The 25,503-nt window shown below is 41.0% G+C and overlaps 1 protein-coding gene across 3 annotated transcripts; it reads right to left on the bottom strand.

The window, feature by feature from the left end:
* Nucleotides 1-43: 43 nt before the first annotated feature.
* On the bottom strand, nt 44-25,362 carry LOC115178914 (aprataxin and PNK-like factor). Of its 3 annotated transcripts, XM_029740343.1 has the most exons (10): nt 25,289-25,362; nt 24,908-25,017; nt 20,116-20,185; nt 15,840-16,031; nt 15,083-15,218; nt 12,650-12,837; nt 6,125-6,411; nt 5,250-5,375; nt 4,762-4,811; nt 44-3,547 (listed from the first exon to the last, which is right to left on the bottom strand). In XM_029740343.1, the coding sequence occupies exons 5-10, from the start codon at nt 15,135-15,137 to the stop codon at nt 3,366-3,368; spliced, it is 888 nt and encodes a 295-aa protein (XP_029596203.1). In that variant the 5' UTR covers nt 15,138-15,218; nt 15,840-16,031; nt 20,116-20,185; nt 24,908-25,017; nt 25,289-25,362; the 3' UTR covers nt 44-3,365. The 3 variants fall into 3 exon arrangements, with proteins under 3 accessions (XP_029596203.1, XP_029596205.1, XP_029596204.1); XM_029740345.1 differs by lacking the exons at nt 20,116-20,185; nt 24,908-25,017; nt 25,289-25,362 and adding an exon at nt 20,015-20,104; XM_029740344.1 differs by lacking the exons at nt 20,116-20,185; nt 24,908-25,017; nt 25,289-25,362 and having other exon boundaries at nt 15,840-16,802.
* Between the last annotated feature and the right edge of the window lie 141 nt (nt 25,363-25,503).

Here is a 25,503-nt window from a genome sequence, read left to right as displayed (position 1 = left end):
CCGTGGGGCTAGCTAGACAATTAAGAGTTAGGATAGATCAAGATTGTTTGACACTTTATTTACCATACATATTCAATCATGTGTTTTGAGAGTAACATTCCATTCACAAATCCAGACACATTACTTTACTTTGACATTTTCTAACATGCCATTCCCCACCAGCACCTACACGACAGTGCTCTTAGTGCAGGTAATCATAAGACCAAGTGGAGAATACAGTGTAGTGGAGCACCATTAATAAATAACATAATCTATAATTAAAGTATCAGTCTACCAAGCCAGCTACCAAATTGGCATAATACCAAGTAAACATTTCACTGTAAAGTCCACACTCGTTGTATTCGGCGCATGTGACAAATACAATTTGATATGACAATGGCTAATCGGAGGGGTCACACTGTAAAGCCTAGCATGTGATAGGAGTGAGATTGGGGGGAAATAACCACTCCAAGTTGGTGCTGGTCCCAGATCAGCTTCAAAAGCATGGGAGGATATTTGGTGACGTCGTCGCTGCTTCTCTCGCTATCAATTAAGTTCACCTCAGTTTTAATCTGTAATGTCAAATAAATGGCAGAAAGAAATTCCCTAATGATAATCTGTCCAAGTAGGGGGCGAAATAAAAAGGTGATTTGAAGTCTTGAAACCACCAGGTTCATATTGGCGTTGAAATTCCTCAGGCTACTTTTGAGTTCTCGCTGCTACCTTTTGGGATCTCAAGGATGAAGATAACTATAAACCATTAGGTTTAATCAAAACGATATTTTAGGAGTAAATCAATTACGGAAAGCATGTCACTTTTGTTACCTACAAGTTTTTCTTTATCTTTTACAAAATTGCTGTTAACGTTTTCATATGATAGCGCCATACATGGGGGCTCTTACATTTGTAATAGCATAATTCTTTTTTGTTGTTGCCTTGCTTGTTATGCTACGAGACCAACAGGAGGGTCTTCTCCAGTTAGCTTGTACTTGTTATGAGACATGCGCTTGGCATTTGCAGTAATTCAAGTCAGAACCCTTACCACTTCTAGGCTCAAATTAGTCATAGAAATCCAACAGCCTGCCTCCACATTGTGTATGTTTTTCCAGCAAGTTCCAGAAAATGTGAAAGGAGAACATGCCATGAAGGATAATTTCAGTATTTTCACCTTCTGAACATTTAAGAATATATTTTTTACAATGTATGGAGCTGTGTTGACCTGTTTTTGTTACGCTGTCCACAAAAGAGGGTGAATTGTGAGGGAGATGTTATTAAAACCGCTACCCGGATGAAAAACACGAGGCCCTCAGGCTGTGTTTTTGTTTATGAATGCATGTGGATTGGATCACAAAATGAGTGGTCAAACTGGACGAGAAAATAAATACATTTGCTCACAAAAAAAAACCCATGTATAATTAAACACTATTACACTCTGGGTTCTCATGAGCCCAGAGGTGATCATGTAATTGGAACCATGAATAAGGAAGTGAATGTGACAGGTTTAGAACGCTTTACAGTGACCAAGTGAGGGATCATCATTCAGCATACAACAAAGATGTTCAAACTCATGTACAACTGCATTCCCATCTTGTGTATTTTTACAAATCTTTCTACATTGAGACAGACAATGAATATTGTTCTATAAAAGCATATTTACTGTAGAAAAACATGACACTGGCATTGAGCATACAAATCATGACAAACTACTGTAAATTAAACACATAACTACTGGTATGATACATTATTTATAATGCCTTCAGAAAGTATTCGCATCCCTTGGACTTCCTCCACATTTTGTTGTGTTACTACATTTTGTGTCACTGATCTACACACAATACCCCATAATGTCAAAGTGGGTTTTTAAGAATGTTTTACAAATGAAAACAAAAATGGCTGGAATGGCTTGAGTCAGTAAGTATTCGACCGCTTTGTGATGACAAGCGTAAATAAGTTCAGGAGGAAATATTTAATTAGCAAATCACATAAGTTGCATGGACTCACTGTCTGCAATAATAGTGGTTAACGTGATTTTTTAATGACTAGCCCGTCTCACATATGTAATCATCTGTAACGTACCTCAGTTGTGAAATTCAAGCACAGATTCAACCACAAAGACCAGGGAGGTTTCTCAATTCCTCGCAAAGAAGGTCACTGATTGGTAAATGAGTAAAAATAAAAAAAAGCAGATGCTGAATATTGAGCATGGTGAAGTTATTCATTAGGTTTTGGATGATGTATCAATATACCCAGTCACTAGGGAGACACATGCGTCTTTCCTAAGTCAGTTGCTGGAGAGGAAGGAAACCACTCAGGGATTTCACCATGAGGCCATTAAGACAGTGTAGTTACTTGATAATACTAACCTAAATGACGAGGAAGCCTGTACAGAATACAAAACATGCATCCTGTTTGCAAAAAGACATTAAAGTAATACTGTGAATAATGTGGCAAAGAAAAAAACTTTTGTCCTGAATACAAAGTGTTATGTTTGGGGCAAATTCAACACATCACCGAGTACCACTCTTTGTATTTTCAAGCATGGTGGTGGCTGCATCACGTTATGGATATGCTTATCGTCTACAAGGACTAGGGAGCTTTTCAGGATAAAAATAAAGAGAACAGAGCTAAGCACAGGCAAAATCCTAGAGGAAAACCTGGTTCAGTCTGCATTCCAACAAACAATGATCAACAACCAACTTGACAGAGCTTGAATAATTTTTTAAAGAATCATGGGCAAATATTGCACAATACTGGTGTGCAAAGCTCTTAGAGACTTACCCAAAACAATTCACACCCAAAGGTGTTTAACATTTAATGATTACTTTCCTTAATAAATAGGACACCTGGCATTTTTCTTTGAAATTACAAAACATTTCGTGTAGATAGTTGACCAAAAAATGACAATTTAATTGCACTTTATAACAAAAAAATGTGCAAAAAAATCAAGGGGTGTGAAAACTGAGGGCACCGATCAATGATTTTTAAAGGATTTTTTTTTTTAACTGCTTGTCCATACTAATCAAACAAACCAATAATCAAGAATACCTACACCTCAAAAATGCTAGTGATGAATTACTATCCAAGAAAGTATTACACATAAATTAAACTACTTTAAAAAAAGGTAAAGTCAGCAATATGACATCATCATACACAAACAATTTAAAAATCAGTCAAGAATCCCATTATTGATTCTTCGCAACTGATGGGGTAAATTGCGACTATTTTCCCAGCACAGGGAGACTAATATTATTTGAGATTCTAGACCTGCTGGATTCCAAGTGTGTTTGAAGAGGAAAAAAGGTATAACCAAATGCGCTTCAACCCTGCTTAAATAGCATGCTTAGTTTAAAACAGGCAAGGAGATTAGTCAAGTTTAGGCCAATAGTTCATTTCAGATTTGTGAAGGCCTTGGCTTCTTTGAGTCTTTTGAGGTCCTCCTTGCCACTGTCGTCTGAGTCAGGTGGCTCATAGTCAGAGTCTTCACTTATGTCCTCGCTCTCATCATTGATGAAGCTGTCATCGTCCCCAAACTCATCATCATCGTTGTTGTATGATACCGGCTTTTTCGCTGCAGAAGGGATTGTATAGAATTATTAATGGCCATTTATAGTATTATTAACGTGCTGTTTCATTCCTTGACGCTAGCACAAGACATTGGTTGTGTCTTTATCAATACTACATGCTACGTTCCACAAAAACAACCCAGCATTTTATTACATTCACTCATAACAGGATTCAAATAGGTATCATTCAATTCAGCATTGAAAAAAGGGGCAAGTTTAAGTTTGTTCCACCTGAGCGAGTCCAACCACAAGTCTTCTTCTAATGCCTTTTAAGGGAAAAGTAATCCAAAAGTAACTGAAAGTAATTCGCCAGGTAACTAGTAACTCATGGATTACATTTAGAAAGTAGCCTACCCGACCTGTGACCTACGCTCCGGGATGAAGTTTCCCTTAGTAATGATCTAGAACAGGGGTGGGAAAACTATGGCCCGCAGGAGGTTTGATGGTGACGGTGGGGGGGCATTATAAATATAAATTATAATGAAACGGATTTTGACAAACAAATTGTTGTAAAAAAAAAAAATCTGTGCGGCCCTCCAATGAATTTCTAAATCCTGATGTGGCCCTCGAGGCAAAAAGCTTGCCCACACGTGATCTACGATTAGCATCCCCTTCCCCAATCCTTACCTTAACCATTAGTGGGAAAAATGCTAAACTGACACAAGATCAGTGTCTAGGGGCAACTTCCTCCTACTCCAGGTTTCTGGTAATGGCAGCTATGTTCAATATCACTATGAGTCTGTAAGCTGAGAGGCAATACAAATTGAGTTACACACCTCCCTTACACAAAGCCAATGTTTCAGAATGAGTTTATAGATCCTGCTGACGTCACATCAGAGAAACGGAGGGCAATTGGTTTAATCGTTTCTGCTTCTTTAACCTCTGGAGGGGAATGTGGATTATAGGTACAGTGTATTCACTAGTGCTACAGTGGATGGATATGCATACATATCGCTGTCTGACTAAATCTGGAAAGATAAAAAACTGGTTTCAATAGCCCAGATAAGATTGTTGGGCATCTGCATAATAAATGTATTTATAGCACTGCTTGAGATCAAAGGTTTCTCTTATATCTCTGCTCTGCATACCAGTTGGATTCATTGGATGAACGGCTGATTCTTTTCTGCATCGAAGAGGAACCAAAAATGGAACCTAAGAAACATTTGAGGGGCGGTGAGAGGTCAGCATGTCTTTCTCTCTCAGGTATAAATTAACATACCTCGAGTCTTCTTGGTGTGTTTGTAGTCCTTCCAGTGAAGAGGGTTTTTCCTGGAAAGAAAACATGAGAAATTGTTTGATTTACTACCAAGGACTACTAGTATTGTCAAATGCCAATGAGGCTAAAATGTCAGCCTCTCCTGTTGCTCAAGAACTTTGGTCGCTGATGTGAACTGCTCAAGGTTTTAAAATGGAGGCCAACAAATTGAGTCCACTCAGACAGTCTCCTGTCATTCGAGTCCTGATTACTGCCTTAATTCTTGTATTTAACCTTCCTGTATCCAGAAAGTTCCATTGAGGTCATAATACCTCTTACAAGGGAGAACTGGCTATAATAACAGGTTATATTCTCTTTTCCTGTTGAAATTGTAGGAGCTATTAGGCGACTTTTTTTCTGATGTTTGCCATTACTGACAATAATGGACTTGAGACACGATTACCAGTCTCTTATATCCTGTAATGCTGACTACATTGTGGTGTGCATCCTACCTGTAGCAGTCTGTGCCATACGGACACTCAGGTTGGTCCGCGTCCTCCTCTGCCTTCTCGTCTTTCGCGGAATCGTCCTCGTAGTCGCCGGGGTGACTGCATTCTTGGAAGTGGACTGGGTTTTTCCTTTGATAGAAATAACAATTTTGAGAAGAAAATCATCGAAAGCTCACTATTAAAACATTGAAACTCACTGAAAGTTATGGTCAATCCCGTATTGATTGGTATTCTTTGAAGAGCATTTAGCTTTTGAGCAAGCACATTCTCTTTGCTCATTTCATTTTCCTCAAAGAGAATCAAAATTTGAACCTGCTCTCTGCCATTTAGTTTTGGACCCTGAGTCGCTATCTAGGCTAATCCTTGTGTACGTCCCAAATGGCACACTACTCCCTATATATACACATGCAATGCACTACTTTTGACCAGAGCCATAGTCGGCCCTGGTCAAAAGGAGCGCACTATAAAAGGAATATGGTGCCATTTGGGACACACATCTCGTCTTGGAGAATACCGTAGCTTATCCCAGGCTTCACGTAGCTGTTCGTTAAATATCAGCGGTTTGAAAACAAACAAAACCTTAAATGAGATAAACTATCTGGGGGGAAAAACATACTGTACATGTTCAGTTCTTTGATATCAGGAAAAGCTGCCATGGAACCAATTTTAATAGAATACGTTTGTTTATTAACATGCATAATAGCTAAATTGCACTTCTCATCTTTAGTACCCGGAGCAACATAAAATAAAAATATCCATATAATATGGAAAGTTTTTGAATTAAATGATTTGTTGGAACATTTTGCCGGCCTAAATTCATGTTCTCAGAAGTGCATTTCTAACAGTTGTTGTTCAGACAATGTTATGTAGGGATTTACCTGTAACAGTCCTTTCCAAAGGGGCAGGTCGTCCTGAGCCAAGCTTTGGACTGGGCGGGGCCTGAAACTTCACTTGACCCGAGGCCCCTTGTCGACATTCCTGAGGCTGTCTCCCTCTGTCCTCGGACTCGCTGACCTTCGCTCTGCTCGTAGAAGTGCTGCTGCCTTTCACTGCGGAAGCTTCTCCTCCTCTTCTCTTCATCATTCTCCTCCTCCACGTCAGAGTGGTCCGACTCCTCGCTCTCCCCTACTTTACTAGGCTTCACCTCCTGTCTGGCTTTAAATGCCTGAGGAGTGATATACCATATACTGTAACTGTACATTACCCAACAACACACAATACTGCACATTACAGACAACACTACACAACAGTGGAGGCTCCTCAGAGGAAGAAGGGGAGGACCATTCTCAGTCAATTTCTGAAAACTTAAAAAAATGTTTAACTATTTCCATTTATAATAATACAAATAAAAAAAAATAAATATATATATATATATATATATATATATATATATATATATATATATATATAAAATCACACACACACACACACACACACACACACACACACACACACTAAATACAGTTGAAGTCGGAAGTTTACATACACCTTAGCCAAATACATTTCATCTCAGTTTTCCACAATTCTTGACAATTATTCCTAGTAAAAAATTCCCTGTCTTAGGTCAGTTAGGATCACCACTTTATTTTAAGAATGTGAAATGTCAGAATAATAGTAGAGAGAATAACTTATTTCAGTTTTTATTTCTTTCATCACATTCCCAGTGGGTCAGAAGTTTACATACACTCAATTTGTATTTGGTAGCAATGCCTTTAAATGGTTTAACTTGGGTCAAACATTTCAGGTAGCTGATAAGAGAATTATCTAATAAAAGGTAAATGAATCAATAACCCATTATTAATTAGTAGTTATGTAGCATGGATAATGAATAATTAATGTACTGAAAGGTTAGTCCCATAAGGTCTAGTAGAAGGCCGGGACAAAATGTGTGTGTGTGTGTTTTAAGCAGGGGTGTTTTAGTAGCTGGATAGAAGAAAACAGTAGACCTCTGTTTAACCCGACCTAGAAACTTGGAGAGACTTTGGAGAAAACCGGGAGGTATCTCCAAGGTTTCTTCTAATCTCGGGGGAAAGGAACGGGCAGCACTGGATAGTGATTAACGGTTGTGAGAAATCCGGGGAGTGAAACATACATCTAACGTTTGTGTGTATGTATGTGCGTAGGTTAACTACGGTTTGTGTGGAGGAGTGTGCGTAAATGAGGAGCCTGGTGTATAATGATGTTTTGTTATTTGGACCTCAGAACGTTCTCTGAATAAACTGTACAAACCTTTTGCAGAAAGCTGAGTCCTTGCCTAATTATTCTAAACCCAGTGTCTTACAAACCCTGGGGATTAGTCAAGGCTTATTGATTGCTAATTATTATCATTAAGATATAAAATTCCATTAACAGTAGCCTTCCACAAGCTTCCCACAATAAGTTGGGTGAATTTTGGCCCATTCCTCCTGACTGAGCTGGTGTAACTGAGTCAGGTTTGTAGGCCTCCTTGCTCGCACACGCTTTTTCAGTTCTGCCCACAAATTTTCTATAGGATTGAGGTCAGGGCTTTGTGATGGCCACTCCAATACCTTGACTTTGTTGTCCTTAAGCAATTTTGCCACAACTTTGGAAGTATGCTTGGGGTCATTGTCCATTTGGAAGACCCATTTGTGACCAAGCTTTAACTTCCTGACTGATGTCTTCAGATATTGCTTCAATATATCCACATATTTTTCCTCCCTCATGATGCCATCTATTTTGTGAAGTGCACCAGTCCGTCCTGCAGCAAAGCACTCCCACAACATGATGCTGCCACCCCGTGCTTCTTCAGCTTGCAAGCCTCCCCCTTTTTCCTCCAAACATAACGATGGTCATTATGGCCAAAAGGTTCTATTCTTGTTTCATCAGACCAGAGGACATTTCTCCAAAAAAAGTACAATCTTTATACCCATGCGCAGTTGCAAACCATAGTCTGGGTTTTTTGTGCCGGTTTTGGAGCAGTGGTTTCTTCCTTGCCGAGCAGCCTTTCAGGTTATGTCGATATAGGACTCGTTTTACTGTGGATATAGATACTTTGTACCCGTTTCCTCCAGCATCTTCACAAGGTCCTTTGCTGTTGTTCTGAGATTGATTTGCACTATTCGCCTCAAAGTACGTTCATCTCTAGGAGACAGAAGGTGTCTCCTTCCTGAGCGGTGTGACGGCTGCGTGGTCCCATGGTGTTTGTACAGATGAACGTGGCACCTTCAGGCGTTTGGAAATTGCTCCCAAGGATGAACCAGACTTGTGGAGGTCTACAATTTATTTTCTGAGGTCTTGGCTGATTTCTTTAGATTTTCCTATGATGTCAAGCATAGAGGCACTGAGTTTGAAGGTAGGCCTTGAAATACATCCACAGGTACACCTCCAATTTACTCAAATGATGTCAATTAGCCTATCGGAAGCTTCTAACGCCATGACATCATTTTCTGGAATTGTCCAAGCTGTTTAAAAGGCACAGTCAACTTACTGTATGTAAACTTCTAACCCACTGGAATTGTGATACAGTGAATTATAAGTGAAATAATCTGTCTGTAAACAATTGTTGGAAAAATGACTTGTGTCATGCACAAAGTAGATGTCCTAACCGACTTGCCAAAACTATAGTTTGTTAACCATAAATTTGTGGAGTGGCTGAAAAATGAGTTAATGACTCCAACCTAAGTGTATGTAAACTTACAACTTCAACTGTATATTCACTTCACCAAATAACTTATTAAAACACTGTTTTGCAATGAAGGTCTACAGAAGCCTTAACAGCACTCTGTAGGGTAGCTCCATAGCTGGAGGACAGCTAGTTTCCGTCCTCCTCTGAGTACATTGACTCCAATACAAAACCTAGGAGGCTTGTGGTTCTCACCCCCTTCCATAGACTTACACAGTAATTATGACAACTTCCGGATGATGTCCTCCAACCTATCAGAGCTCTTTCAACATGAACTGACATGTTGTCCACCCAATCAACGGATCAGAAAATGTATCTAGTACTGAAAGCCTAAGCTACAGCTAGCAAGCTCTGCAGTGCATAAAATGTGATAAGTAGTTGACTCAAAGAGAGGCGCTATCCAACACAAGAACTCTTAAATGAATAAAACCAAAAGTATACTTGTATTGCCACTGGGGCCCACCAGTGAAACTGCTAGCTAAGTGTACACAATGTGGTCCAGTCTAAAACAGTTTAGTTTATACTATTGTGTGTGTGTGTGTGTGTGTGTGTGTGTGTGTGTGTGTGTGTGTTTAGCTTTGCACACTCTTGGCATTCTCTCAACCAGCTTCATGAGGTAGTCACCTGGAATGCATTTCAATTAACAGGTGTGCCTTGTTAAAAAATAATTAGTGGTATGTCTTTCCTTCTTAATGCGTTTGAGCCAATCAATTGTGTTGTGACAAGTAGGGGTGGTATTCAGAAGATAGCCCTATTTGGTAAAATACCAAGTCCATATTATGGCAAACTCAAATAAGCAAAGAGAAATGACAGTCCATCGACATGAATGTCAGTCAATCCGGAAAATGTCAAGAACTTTGAGTTTCTTCAAGTGCAGTCGCAAAAACCATCAAGCGCTATGATGAAACTGGCGCTCATGAGGACCACCACAGGAAAGGAAGACCCAGAGTTACCTCTGCTGCAGAGGATAAGTTCATTAGAGTTACCAGCCTCAGAAATTGCAGCCCAAATACATGCTTCAGCGTTCAAGTAACAGACATCTCAACATCAACTGTTCAGAGGAGTCTGCTTGAATCAGGCCTTCATGGTCAAATTGCTGCAAAGAAAATCACTACTAAAGGATACCAATAAGAAGAGACTTGCTCGGGCCAAGAAACATGAGCAATGGACATTAGACCGATGGAAATCTGTCCTTTGGTCTGATAAGTCCAAATTTGAGATTTTTGGTTCCAACCTCTGTGTCTTTGTGAGACGCAGAGTAGGTGAACAGATGAACTCCGCATGTGTGATTCCCATTGTAAGTCGCTCTGGATAAGAGCGTTTGCTAAATGACGTAAATGTAAATGTAAAAATGAAGCAAGGAGAAGGAGCTGTGATGGTGTGGGGGTACTTTGCTGGTATTTTTCAACAGGACAATGACCCAAAACACACCTCCAGGCTGTGTAAGGGCTATTTGACCAAGAAGGAGAGTGATTGAGTGCTGCATCAGATGACTTGGCCACCCCAATCACCAGACCTCAACCCAATTCAGTTGGTTGGGATGAGTTGGACCGCAGAGAAGGAAAAGCAGCCAACAAGTGCTCAGCATATGTGGGAACTCCTTCAAGACTGTTGGAAAAGCATTTCTCATGAAGCTGTTTGAGAGAATGCCAAGAGTGTGCAAAGCTGTGAAGGCAAAGGGTGGCTACTTTGAAGAATCTAAAACATAAAATATATTTTTTGATTTGTTGAACACTTTTTTGGTTACCGGATGATTCCATGTGTTTTTTTTCATAGTTTGAGGTCTTCACTATTATTCTACAATGTAAAAAAATAGTCAAAATAAAGAAAAACCCTTGAATTAGTAGGTGTTTCCAAACTTTTGACTGGTACTGTACATTGTAAACTTTCATTCATAAGCTAAGTTGTTGCAACCTCATGATGGGTATAGGGGAAATTCTAATATCATGTTGTAGCCTAAACCTTTCAATGTTACATTGAGCTGGGTGAATGGAATATGAATGACAGTCATCCAATATGTTCTGATAGAAATAAGGCCATGCTCATAAAACATTTTTTGTCCTCCCTCATCTTAAAACGGCACCGACCGCCACTGTCACATACAAATGAATGGATGATAAATTGCAAGGTCATAATGCCTCTGTGTTGATGACACATGAAAAAAAGCTACCAGCCCCTCTGGTACTTCATGCAAAAATAGCTACCATTCCATTCTTGAGTAACCTTGACATTTTAGGGCTACATGGCACGAGTACATTACGGAGGAAAATGCTCAGTTAATGACTACCCAGTCCGATAAGCCTTTTAAAGATCCTTATCTAACCCAACTACCAGAACACCTATGAACAGTTGTTTTAGCAGAATAGCTGCCAACATGTGCTTTGTTGTGTTATCAGGTCATCACAGAACAATAAGTCTTTATGATGGGGCAACTGGGGAGGGGATCATGGAGTAGAAGATCTGACAAGGTACAGGAAATACTCTCATAGCACCTCATTTCGTTTTATCATGCGCCAGCATCTGTAAATGCACTCAGATGATTCAGTGATGTGTTCTTGAGGAATTTCAAAATTCCCTTTTTTGTACCGATTTCTTGATCAAAATCAATTTGAGGGTTGGAAAAATTGTAGTTATTTCAAAAAACTATCTAGGTCCACTACAATTTGTTCAAATTAAACAATTCAAAAATGTTTTAGAAGTTCAAGTGTAGCCTGGAGTCGTTTTGGGTTACAAGTCCAACACTTTAACCACTAGGCTACCTGCCGCCCCAATATATACAGTACCAGTCAAAAGTTTGGACACACTTACTCATTCAAGGGTTTTTCTTTAATTTGACAATTTTCTACATTGTAGAACAATAGTGAAGATATCAAAACTATGAAATAACACATACGGAATCATGTAGTAATCAAAAAAGTGTTGAACAAACTCAAAATATATTTAATATTCTAGATTCTTCAAAGTAGCCACCCTTTGCCTTGATGACAGCTTTGCACACTCTTGGCATTCTCTCAACCAGCTTCATGAGGTAGTCACCTGGAATCCATTTCAATTAACAGGTGTGCCTTGTTAAAAGAGAATTTGTGGAATTTATTTCCTTCTTAATGTGTTTGAGCCAATCAGTTGTGTTGTGACAAGGTAGTAGTGGTATATAGAAGATGGCCTTATACCAAATAGGGCTAAGTCCATATTATGGCAAGAACAGGTTCAAGTAACAGACACATCACAACATCAACTGTTCAGAGGAGACTGCGTGAGTCAGGCCTTCATGGTCAAATTGCTGCAAAGAAACCACTACTAAAGGACACCAATAAGAAGAAGAGACTTGCTTGAGCCAAGAAACACGAGAAATGGACATTACACTGGTGAAAATCTGTCCTTTGGTCTGAGTCCAAATGTGAGATTTTTGGTTCCAACTGCCGTGTTTTTGAGAGACACAGAGTAGGTGAACGGATGATCTCCGCATGTGTGGTTCCCACCGTGAAGCATGGAGGAGGAGGTGTGATGGTGCTTTGCTGGTGACACTGTCGGTGAATTATTTAGAATTCAAGACACACTTAACCAGCGTCGCTACCACTGCATTCTGCAGCGATACGCCATCCCATCTGGTTTGTGCTTAGTGGGACTATCATTTGTTTTTTTCAACAGGACAATGACCCAACACACTACCAGGCTCCAAAATCCCTTGAATGAGTAGGTGTATCCAAACGTACGTACATACGTACTCGCGTGCACACACACAATAGTTAGTATACACAACTGTTTTAGACTGGACCACATCGTCCTCATCACTCTTCCTCCTCATCCTCTTCCTGGGCGTTGGCTCCGGCTCGCTGTGTTCAGATTCCTCCTCCCTTGACAAGGGCGCTGCGTCCCTGGACGGTTTGGCCGTGCCCTGGTTGGTGTTTATGGATGGGGTTGCGGTTACTCTGCCTCGATTTCCAGCTCCTAAAACGAGGAGGATTCTGGGTTAACGGGTCGAAGATTGTCAAAGATTATCTATTATATTGACAAGATAGTCGAGTGACTGCTATAACAATGGAAATATATCTTCTTACAGATGAAAGGCAGGCGAGAGGCAGCAAGATCAAGTGGGAACATTCTAGCCAATGAGAGGGCAGATATGAGTGTAATCAACAGGCACAACTAAGTTGTTTTTCTCAAAGTTGCCGGAATGCCAAGTGCATCCACTTATAGCAGTATATTTGTAACAGCCTAAACATTACGAAACTTCTATTCGATCAAATAAACCTCATGTAATTTGGCATCTCTCATAGACCTCCAAAACAAAAATGGGTTTCATCTGACGCAGACAGATTTTTGGCTGAGTAAATCCTCTCGCTTCGCCTCTACCTCTCTGGTCATGTAAAGCAGGGATGGGCAACTCCAGTCCTAGGGGGGCTGATTGGTGACACTTTCGCCCAAGTTCTCCTAGCTGATTCCAATAATCATGGTCTCCAGTTTAGAATAAATGGAGCTTATTGAAGTGTTTTAGCTAGGGCTGGTGAAAACGTGTGGCGCCATTCAGGCTGCCGAGGACTGGAGTTGCCCATCCTTGATAAAGGGACGCCAGGTGCAAATCACAATGACAACAGCAGAGATGGGAAGCTCTGATCCTCAGGGCCCAGTTTAGTTTTTCAAAAGTTGTCTATCTGGACTTAGCCTATTGGATAGGATTAAATGCATAGAAGGAGAATTAATAGAACGGACGAATCACTGACTTGAATGGGGACTCCCATTCTATTTTTCTGCATGTAATCCTACAGGCAAAATCTAGATACATCACTTTTTAAAAACTGGGCCCAGGGGCTGTAGTGTGCGCTGGTTTCAGTTTCTCCCTGCAGTTTAATTATTCACTTAACTCCCAGACCTGGGCCCGTGTTCGCAAAGCGTCTCAGGAGTGCTGATCTAGGATAAAGGTCCCCCCTGTCCATGTAATCCTTTTCATTATGATTGAAAAGGGAAAACTGATCCTAGATCAAGTTCAAGATAGGAAATGAGGTATCTGAAAAAGGGTATGTGCTGTTGACCACTGATTGATGTAACCGAAAATATAGATTGATTGTCCCTGTCAAAAGGCTTGCTCAGAGGCATCGGCTATCAATAAATCACAGCACGCCAAAACAGTAAGGTTTGGCAGCACGCCGCAACTAAAATCTGTTTTCCCGAAGAGGATATTGACATCTTCAAGAGTGGTAGGTTGTTTCCAAGTATTTTACTTGACGACGTACAAAATTACACATGACAGCGACAGTTGAGGTAATGTAGGCCTAGCTCTCAAGATCCCTTCCCGACTCAAGATTAGACATTCTAAAGTTTCCCATTTATCAACTAGTGAGTAGTGATTGCCAATAGAATAGGCTATAGGTAAATGTCCTCTCCCACACACCTAACTCCATGTAGTTAAATGGTGGCTATATGTATAGTAACAAGCAATTGACCTCAAGTTTCATTGAATATAAGTAAGAGTTTAAAACCAATGCAGTGCATCCTGTTAAGAGCCCCTTATATTATTACTCACTTAAGTAGGATTCCTAACATGGAGACTTACGAAGCTAGCAAGTTAAATATCAACAATATTCGTCACTTAATGCATTTGATTTTCTTCTTTTGCAAGCCAACATATTGTTTTGAAATGATTTGAGCACAGACCCGCTATTTCTCATGCTTTTCCAGCTTTCTTTTCACATATGACATAGAACTACAGTTCAATACCGCTCCTTGAAAACAGTGGCGCACAGCTTTCTGCTTCCGGCGCAGTTCACCCAGTGCGCGAATCAAGAGGGAGAATAAACATATCAATCTTCTATAAAAATGGTGGATGTCTCTGACTAGTTAGACCTTTCAGAAATAGCAACAGCAGTTGACAACTAGGTTATTCCATCTCTCTCATGCACTAATCTTGTGCACTAATCTCATGCACTAATCTCATGCACTAATCTCGTGTACCAATCTTGTGTACCAATCTCATGCACTAATCTCATGCACTAATCTCGTGCACTAATCTCGTGCACTAATCTTGTGTCAATAGTAAAATGTGAAAATCCACTCCAACCTAGCATCCTTCATTTGATGAGGAATCTTTTCTTCAATTTTTAATGATAACAATTATAACTTTAATTGCTGTCATATGCATGACAATGAATTGTTACCCAAAATTCCATTATGTCACAGCCCTAAATAGGAGTGATACCTTTGGTGGTGGTGGTGGTGGTGGGGCTCTTGGGAGCTGCAATGGGTACCGTCATCCAAGCAGGTAACACTCTTTTCTTTGGTTCGAGTTTCAGCTCGTTCTTGTCATTTTCTGCTTCAGCTACCCCAGCTTCTGTCTGGGAGTACACAACCACAACGCAAACCGGGTTTATTGGTACCACCGCATTCACAGAAAACATATATAAATATACATATTAATTGGAGTCACGAATGTGATCCCAAAGCGAATTGCTGTTACAAGTGCGATTCCAATGGTTAATGGTGCTAGGTAAGGGATCACAAGCGTAATTGGTGTCAGCAGTGGAATATGAAGCGTAATTGGTGTCAGCAGTGGAATATGAAGCGTAACTGGTGTCAGCAGTGGAATATGAAGCGTAACTGGTGTCAGCAGTGGAATATGAAGCGTAACTGGTGTCAGCAGTGGAATATGAAGCGTAACTGGTGTCAGCAGTGGAATATGAAGCGTAACTGGTGTCAGCAGTGGAATATGAAGCGTAACTGGTGTCAGCAGTGGAATATGAAGCGTAACTGGTGTCAGCAGTGGAATATGAAGCGTAACTGGTGTCAGCAGTGGAATATGAAGCGTAACTGGTGTCAGCAGTGGAATATGAAGCGTAACTGGTGTCAGCGGTAGAATATGAAGCGTAATTGGTGTCAGCAGTGGGATCCCAGGAAAATTGCCAACAGTAGGTTACATCTCAAGATAAAACTTTTGCTAACACTACAGATTTCCTGACCTGGTTTGAGGTAGCTGTTCATCTGGCTCAATCTGGTCCACACTACCTTCCAGTCTAGATTCTTGTACATGGGAGCTTGGTGTCCACCCCTTGCCCTGTCGAGTGGGGTAAGCGGGTTCGTCGCTTGGTTCAGGAGAGGCAGTAAGAGACTTAATAACAGCCTCGTCTTCATCTTGAAGAGCTTGGCTGTTTCTGCAAGGGAGAGACAACTTGTTGCAAACACGAGCTACATGAGTCATGCACGTTGCTTCTTTAGTGTAGGCAGTAGACCGTAGCTAAATTGACTCAAGTGTCTGGTTTGGATCCTTTTGATATAAGCTTCAAACAAAAACGTAACATGAAAAAAAACCTGAAGGGTAAAAATTCAGAGACTAAAGACCAATTTAAAAATACAACATAAGTTAATGTTGCTTAGATATTGGTTTAACATAAAAAGAGAAAAGACGCTGGTATTTGTTCCAATTCAGTCCACTCAGTCTAGCCTGTTTTTGGGAGATGAAAGGCACAACATTTAGATGAATGCAAATGAATGTTGTAATTTGCAAATCAATTAGTTAAGCGATCGTCTGATGACAGTGCCAGAGAACAATCCTTATCTTTCCAAATCTGTCTAAGGCTGGTCAGGATTGATTGATTGAATTTATTTGACAATTTGTAAAAATTGGGCGCTCCAGCTGGTGACGCCTCCACATACAATTTAAGAAACTCATCAAGGATAACAAAATAAAGCTTAACAGCTTATTTCCATTGTGGTCCTTTTGAAGAGGGAAAGGGGGAATACCATAAGGTTAGGCGGCGATTGTAATGACAACAGACAATGACAGACACAATTGTTGTTTGTTTCACAACATTCGATAAGTAATACAATTTTCGTTCCTAATAAACAACTATGGACAGGTACATCTTCCTTGTCTCACATACCCATAATATTATATATTTATACATACATCACACACACACACAATATTTCCTTGTTTTTTTTAAGAAAAGCACATTTTTTTGTCCATTAAAATAACATCAAATTGATCAGAAATACAGTGTAGACATTGTTAATGTTGTAAATGACTATTGTAGATGGAAACGGCTGATTTTTAATGGAATATCTACATAGGCGTACAGAGGCCCATTATCAGCAACCATCACTCCTGTGTTCCAATGGCACGTTGTGTTAGCTAATCATTTTAAAAGACTAATTGATCATTAGAGTCCGTTTCTCAAACTAGACACTCTAATGTACTTGCCCTTTTGCTCAGTTGTGCACCGGGGCCTCCCACTCCTCTTTCTATTCTGGTTAGAGACAGTTTGCGCTGTTCTGTGAAGGGAGTAGTACACAGCGTTGTACGAGATCTTCAGTTTATTGGCAATTTCTCACATGGAATAGCCTTCATTTCTCAGAACAAGAATAGACTGATGAGTTTCAGAAGAAAGTTCTTTGTTGCTGGCCATTTTGAGCCTGTAATCGAACCCACAAATGCTGATGCTCCAGATACTCAACTAGTCTAAAGAAGGCCAGTTGTATTGCTTCTTTAATCAGAACAACAGTTTTCAGCTGTGCAAACATAATTGCAAAAGGGTTTTCTAATGATCAATTAGTCTTAAAATGATCAACTTGGATTAGCTAACACAACATGCCATTGGAACACAGGTGTGATGGTTGCTGATAATGGGCCTCCGTACACCTATGTAGACATTCCATGAAGAAATCAGCCTTTTCCAGCTACAATAGTCATTACAACATTAACAATGTCTACACTGGATTTCTGATCAATTTGAGGTTATTGTAACTGACAAAAAAAAATAGCTTTTCTTTCAAAAACAAGGACATTTCTAAGTGACCCCAAACTTTTGAACGGTAGTGTACACACACACACACACGACAATAACAATATAATAAACTACAGGCACCAAGAAGGCAGACCATATGCTATCCCGGGCATTTCCCTCTCCACCACCTACTTTAATCGTGCCACTCACTTTTGAGACATGGTACTATTTAGCCATTTTTTCAGTGAGAACTTGAAACTACCTATGGAGGTTATAAGATTCAAATTCTTTGGAAAATTATTCCAAAGAATGGCAGCCGAGTATAAAAATGTTTCTTTCCCCATAACACTTCAATCGAAAAGGAACAACGTCAGTTTCACTCCTAGTTGAATAGTTATGGTTATCCCTCACTAAGTTAAAGTAGTTACATAAGTATCTGGGAACCATACTGTGGACAATCTTATGTACAAGACAATTTTATCTGAGCGACTCTCTCCTCCACTTTAAGCCATCTAAGGCATTCAAAGTGGGAATAGTCAAGATGCGTAAGTGCTGGAAGTTTAAGAATAATCCTGACTAATTTGTTCAGAGATGTCTGCAATTTATTTGTTAATATCTTGGGGGCACTATTGTACCAGGAAAAGCATGCATAGTCAAAGTGGCACTGAACGTCTCAAGTCCTCAACTGGCAGCTTCATTAAATAGTATCCACAAAACACCAGTCTCAACGTCAACAGTGAAGAGGCGACTCCGGGATGCTGGCCTTCTAGGCAGAGTTGCAAAGAAAAAGCCATATCTCAGACTGGCCAATAAAAAGAAAGGATTAAGATGGGAAAAAGAACAGACACTGGAAAGCGGAACTCTGCCTAGAAGGCCAGCATCCCGGAGTCGCCTCTGACTGTTGAGACTGGTGTTTTGCGGGTACTATTTAATGAAGCTGCCAGTTGAAGACTTGTGAGACGTCTGTTTGCTGATAATGGGCCTCTACACCTATGTAGATATTCCATAAAAATATCTGCCGTTTCCAGCTACAATAGTCATTTACAACATTATCTACACTGTATTTCTGATCAATTTGATGCTATGGGAAAAAAAAGGGCTTTTCTTTCAAAAACAAGAACATTTAGTGTAAATGGATGAGAGAGCTTAGTACTGCCTAAGCAGTTGTTGATGTAAATTGAGAAGAGCGTGGGGCCTAGAATCAAGCCTTGGTGTACACCCTTAGTGATAGGCAATGGCTGAGACAGCAGATGTTCTGACTTTATACACTGCACTCTTTGAGAGAGGTAGTTAGCAAACCAGACCAAAGACCCCTCAGAGACACCAATACTCCTTAGCCGGCACACAGCTTGTCTCTACCGTATCATAAGCTTTGGCCAAGTCAATAAAAAAAAGCAGCAAAATAAACAGGGCAAAATAGAAATATGCCTATAACAGTTAGGATCAGCTTGATCTCCCCCTTCAAATAAAAGACGAACCGTTAATCAGGGTGATTTTTGCACAAATAGACAGGTATTTTCCTTTCCACGGTAGCAAGATCTTATCTATTTTTGCTAAAAAAATAATGATTTTTTTTCTTTCAGGATATGAATCCTGAGTATGCCCACTTCACCGTCAGACCATTTTATTGGTAAACTACAGAATAAGAATGGCATTCTTCAGTTATGACTCTGGTGTTGGTGGCCAAGAGGTGCAGTTGGATATACTTGTTATTTCCGCACAACAGCTGGCTGTAAACAATTTGTGGTATTTTAAAGAAAGTGTCTTTCTCGCACCACTCTTCATTTTAAAGGGCTAGCATGCTAACTCTAGTTAGCAATTGCTCCAGAACCTGACTCAGGGTAAGTTCATCTGAAGTAGAAAAGAAAGCTTGATTGCCAAAATGTCACTATCCCTTTAATATTATATAAGTGCTGGTAATTCCCTAACTCTCAGTAAGATGATCAAATGAAAGGTTTCAACTACTTGAATTCAATTGTTCATGTTTTTTCTTAACCTAATTCATCTGCAGCAATGTTGCGGTCCAAAGGCATTACTACATCCTTAGGCTGTGACCTTTGACAAAATGGAGAGAATATCTATCCTCTTACAGGCAGCCTGGAGGGGTTTTGGACCAAACTGTTACTGAAAATGAATCCGCTTCACAACTAAAAAAAAACGGATTGAATGTGTAAGTGTTGTGCCCTTCTCCCTTACTCGGTAAACTATTAAATAAAAGTATTTCTAATAAAGGTAATGTGTGGTAAGATCACACAAGACAGTCTCCCTGGGGTACAAATCTACAGGTTCTTAAATGGTTCAAGAACCCTTCCAACACATAAAAAGAAAACACAGTGATTACAGAGGGACCTTCTTGAACATACTATTGATGTCTGATTTCAAAGGATTGTCGTTTTGGCACAATAACCCACCTTGTCACTTAGCTGTCGGGTCAGCATGCACTTGAGCCCTAGATGAGAGAGAATAGTCTACTCTGAAAAGAAAAAAAAGAAAAAATTCTACTTAAGCCTACAGGTTTGATGTGCAGCTGCCCATTCAGGTTCTCAAGAAGGCCGTGGTGTCTGGAGACTCTTGTCGCTGACCTGAAACACAGAGAATAAACTCTCAGATCAGGGCCCGTATGCAAAATGTCTAAAGTGTATCAGAGTAGGAGTGCTAAGAAGGACCAGATTTGCCTTTTAGATACTAATGAATAAGATTATATGGACAGGGAGGTCCTGGTCCTAGATCAGCACTCGTACTCAGACGCTTGATAAATACAGCCCCAGAACTGAGAGAGAATGGGCATTCAGCAGGTAGGTGGTCCGGACAGTACAAATCAATAACAAAAATGAAGACGGGCAATTCCATACTAAAGGGTCCTGAATCCAGAGCATAATATGTTTTGGGCTGCTGAAAGTGTTACAAGTACATGTTGATAATATGTGACTCGGATTCAAAAGACTATGCTTCAAAAGCATTTTCATGAACAAATTCCATACATATGATGTATGACTGACCTGATTGCAGTCTGAACATCTGCCACTGCAAATTGAAATGCACTTCAGTAAAACACTAAGAGCCAGTCGGTCTAAGGCACTGCATCTCAGTGCTAGAGGCGTCACTACAGACACCCTGGTTCTAATCCAGGCTGTATCACAATCGGCCGTGATTGGGAGTGCCATAGTGCGGTGCACAATTGGATCAGCGTCGTCCAGGTTTGGCCTGTGTAGGCCGTTATTGTAAATAAGAATTTGTTTAACTGACTTGAATACATTTTTTTTTAATCAAATGGGAAATCAGAACAGGAAGAAAAACCATGTCACAAACAGAGCACTAGGACATTCAAAAATGCACGTCAACTGTGTACAGCCTGGACAAAGACAATTGTTTGTACTGTGAGGTATATTATGCATGAACGTAATGTTGTATGGCTAGGGATTTTAAAACGTCCACCGATATCCAGTTCTTTCCATAAGAGAAGATAACAAGGTACAGTTCAGTATATTCTTTTTTTTTTTTTTTTAAACAAGTTTCTAGTTAGGATATTTGTCTTTGCTGTCTCAGGCCGGGGGAACTCGGTGGCATCCGAGACCGCAACGCCTCAGTCTGTGGAATTGGCTGCTAAACGGCACCAATGGTCCATGTTAGGACTACAGGAGAGCGTAATGTACACCATGCAGAGCGCAAGAGCACCGGCTACAACCAGTTGCGCTGACGGTTGTTCTGCTCTTGGTGCACTAGTATTGAGATTGTGCTCGAGTCATGCGGGGTGCAGTATGTCCTCCAATACCTGCAGTCTCGCTTGGATGAGGGCTTGGCAGCCTCTACACAGAGAGTACTTGGCCGCTATGTCTGCCTGCCATGTGGGGTGGATGGACAGGCCAGTGGGGTGGATGGACAGGCCAGTGGGGCGCCATCCCTTGGTCTCCAGGTTTATGAAGGGGGTTCGTCGCCTGCGTCCAGCTAGGACCCGCTCAAATGGTGAGCTGGGATCTGGTCTTGGCAGCTTTGGCAAAGCCGCCTTTCGAACCGTTGGAGTCTGCCTCCCTGAAACACCGCTCTATGAAGGTGGCTTTCTTGGTAGGGATTACTTCCATGAAGAGGGTGGGTGAGCTCCATGCTCATTCAGTAAATTCGGAGTGCTATCAGATGGACCCCGGTGGGAGGAGTACATCTCTCCGCCCCAACCCTTCATTCCTCCCGAACGTTCTGTCAGACAGGCATGTGAACATCCCTATTATCCTGTCTGCTTACGACCTCCCAGCAGTGGCGGGGGAGTCTGGGCCTCCCTCTGGCATGCTGTGCCCTGTGCGGGCACCAGCTGCCTATGTGTAGTGGACAAGGTCAGTGAGAATAACAGACCAGCTCTTTGTCTGCTATGGTGAGAGAGTCCTGGGGGCTGGGTTATCAAAGCAGAGGCTCTCTCACTGGATCGTGGACACGACAGCATACCGCCTGGCTGGCAGGCCAGCGCTGGGATCTGCGGTGGCACATTCAACAAGACGTGTGGCAGCATCCTGAGCTCTACTGAGAGGAGTGCCCGCCCCTCACTGATATCTGTGCTACGGCCAACTGGGCTTCCTCTTGCACCTTTGCAAAGTACTATCAGGTAAATGTGGCACCTCCCTCTGCGGTTGGTTCAGCAGTCCTGGGCATCGCCTCCCCTTCCGCAGACTGTGCCGGGACCCCCCCTTCCACATTGACAGCCCTTGCGTTTCGGTCTCGTGCTGGGACTTCGCCGCTGGTAGGCCAGGTCTCTCTAGTACCGACTAAATCTGGTACGGGTATACCAATATATATTGGAGTGATCCAATATAGTGAAACATAACGTTGGTTACATATGTAACCACGGTTATGGGAGCTATATGGATCACTCCAATCCCCTACGGTGCTATTATGTAGAGAATGTGTGTCGCGGCCTTGGGGGTCTATATATAGGGGCCGACCCCAGCCGTGACACAGGTGTACACGGGAGTAAATCGGTAGATCCTCACCTTAGTTATGTGATCCATATAACTCACATAACCGTGGTTACATAGAGTTGAAGTCAGAAGTTTACATACACCTTAGCCAAATACATTTAAACTCAGTTTAACAATTCCTGACATTTAATCCTAGTAAAAAAAAATCCCTGTTTTAGGTCAGTTAGGATCACCACTTTATTTTAATAATGTGAAATATCAGAATAATAGCAGATAAAAGCTGAAATAAATAATTCTATTTCTTTCAGCTTTTATTTCTTTCATCACATTCCCAGTGGGTCAGAAATTTACATTCACTCAATTAGTATTTGGTAGCATTGCCTTTAAATTGTTTAACTTGTGTCAAATGTTTCAAGTAGCCTTTTACAAGCTTCCCATAATAAGTTGGGTGAATTTTGGCCCATTCCTCCTGACAGAGCTCGTGTAACTGAGTCAGGTTTGTAGGCCTCCTTGCTCGCACATGCTTTTTCAGTTCTGCCCACAAATTTTGTATACGATTGAGGTCAGGGCTTTGTGATGGCCACTCCAATACCTTGACTGTTGTCCTTAAGCCATTTTGCCACAACTTTGGAAGTATGCTTGGGGTCATTGTCCATTTGGAAGACCCATTTGCAACCAAGCTGTAACTTCCTGACTGATGTCTTGAGATGTTGCTTCAATATATCCACATCATTTTCCTTCCTCATGATGTCAGCTATTTTGTGAAGTGCACCAGTCCCTCCTGCAGCAAAGAACCCCCACAACATGATGTTGCCACCCCCATGTTTCACGGTTGGGATGGTGTTCTTCGGCTTGCAAGCCTCCCCCTTTTTCCTCCAAACATAACAATGGACATTATGGCCAAACAACTCTATTTTTGTTTCATCAGACCAGAGGACATTTCTCCAAAAAGTCCCCATGTGCAGTTGCAAACCGTAGTCTGGCTTTTTTTTTTATGCCGGTTTTAGAGCAGTGGCTTCTTCCTGGCTGAGCGGCCTTTCCGGTTATGTCGATATTGGACTCGTTTTACTGTGGATATAGATACTTTTGTACCCGTTTCCTCCAGCATCTTCACAAGGTCCTTTGCTGTTGTTCTGGGATTGATTTGCACTTTTTGCACCAAAGTACGTTCATCTCTAGGAGACAGAACGTGTCTCCTTTTTGAGCGGTATGACGGCTGTGTGGTCCCATGGTGGTTATACTTGCGTACTATTGTTTGTACAGATGAACATGGTACCTTTAGGCGTTTGGAAATTGCTCCCAATGATGAACCAGACTTGTGGAAAATTTCTGAGGTCTTGGCTGATTTCTTTTGATTTTCCCATGATGTCAAGCATAGAGGCACTGAGTTTGAAGGTAGGCCTTGACATACATCCACAGGTACACCTCCAATTGACTCAAATGATGTCAATTAGCCTATCATTAGCTTCTAAAGCCATGACATCATTTTCTGAAATTGTCCAAGCTGTTTAAAGGCACAGTCAACTTAGTGTATGTAAACTTCTGACCCACTGGAATTGTGATAGTGATTTATAAGTGAAGTAATCTGTCTGTAAAGAATTGTTGGAAAAGTTACTTGTGTCATGCACAAAGTCGATGTCCTAACCGACTTGCCAAAACTATAGTTAGTTAACAAGAAATGTGTGGAGTGGTTGAAAAACCAGTTTTAATGACTCCAACCTAAGTGTATGTAAACTTCCGACTTCAACTGTAAGTAACCTTCGTTTTGTGCCATTGAGTGAAGTGGTGTGCCAATACCATTGTGTGTAATATCCCATTTAGTGTCATATTGGGTGATACCGCAATTTGGTGAGCACTTCATTGCATGCAATTCTACCTAAATCAAATAAATCTAATTTCATTTGTCACATGCACCGAATACAAATGTAGACTTTACCGTGAAATGCTTACTCACGAGCCTTTTCCCAACGCAGTTAAAAAGTAATTAAATTAACAACTAGATTTAAAAAATATTGTAACACAAAATAACGAGGCTATATACAAGGAGTACCGGTACCGAGTTAGTGTACTTGGGTACGAGGTACTACATAAAATGGAAAAGTCATAATTCATTTCAGGGATATAAATTGCAGATTCAACCAATATAACATTTAGCTAGAGCAATTGTCACCAACCGTAGTCCTGGAGAGGTACAGGCCAGGGGATGCAGGCTTTTATTCCAGTTTAACACTAGAACACTTGATTCAACTAACCAAGATGCATACTAGCAAATAAGTTGAATCAGGCGTGTCGATGGTTGTCTGGAACAAAATCCTATCCTGTAGCTCTCCAGGGCCAGGGTTGAGGACTACAGACGTAGCTAACTCTACCAGTCCAAACTTTCCAACTGAAGTTACTCACGCCGAGGAATGGACCCCTTCCCAGCAGTGTCTCCCCCACGGGCAGGTGTATAGGACTGCCACCGTCTACAGGCACGAGGTCGAACCCCTCCATCTGTGGGTGGTGGATACCTTTGAATGAATGACCAATTGCTTGTCATTAGTTGAGAATAAATGTTTTCTTCCAAATTGTTGTTAGCAAAACTTCATTAAAGTGACAGCTGCCTGGCTTATTCTTGGACTCTCCCTCGGAGGTAAAGGGAGCTTTCTAACTTACTGCCCTTGGATAGTTATTATGATCAACCATAGAAATGTACACTTCTTAGTCCTAAATTATTTCCACAAATGCTTTTTACTTGCACTCGAACTAATTTACGGTGCTCAGGCTGAGAAACGGGTAAACCTTGATCAATGATTTCTTCAGTAGCTAACTTCCGGGCTGTTGTAGTGCATGCGCACGTCGTTTTTGTGCGGAAGCGACGTTCGATAAAAACAGAGGATTGCGCTATTTAATTGATAAAAAACACCAACAAATTATCCATGAATATTTTGATTCCAGTACCGAGTAATTATTTAAATGTAACTATGCAAGCTAACGTTACTGCCCATGTTTAGCAT

The sequence above is a fragment of the Salmo trutta genome, chromosome 38 (assembly GCF_901001165.1).
Source record: "Salmo trutta chromosome 38, fSalTru1.1, whole genome shotgun sequence".
Taxonomy (NCBI): domain Eukaryota; kingdom Metazoa; phylum Chordata; class Actinopteri; order Salmoniformes; family Salmonidae; genus Salmo; species Salmo trutta.
This window is presented reverse-complemented; position numbering and strand designations above follow the sequence as displayed.

Bases quoted from the DNA above. Each gene is read 5' to 3' on its own strand.
- LOC115178914 (XM_029740343.1), bottom strand. From the start codon at position 15,137: ATGACGGTACCCATTGCAGCTCCCAAGAGCCCCACCACCACCACCACC. The intron at 6,412-12,649 runs GTTGTGTATACT...ATCACTCCTCAG, and splicing joins ATGTGGTCCAGTCTAAAACA to GCATTTAAAGCCAGACAGGA. The intron at 5,376-6,124 runs GTAAATCCCTAC...TTTCTATCAAAG, and splicing joins TTTGGAAAGGACTGTTACAG to GAAAAACCCAGTCCACTTCC.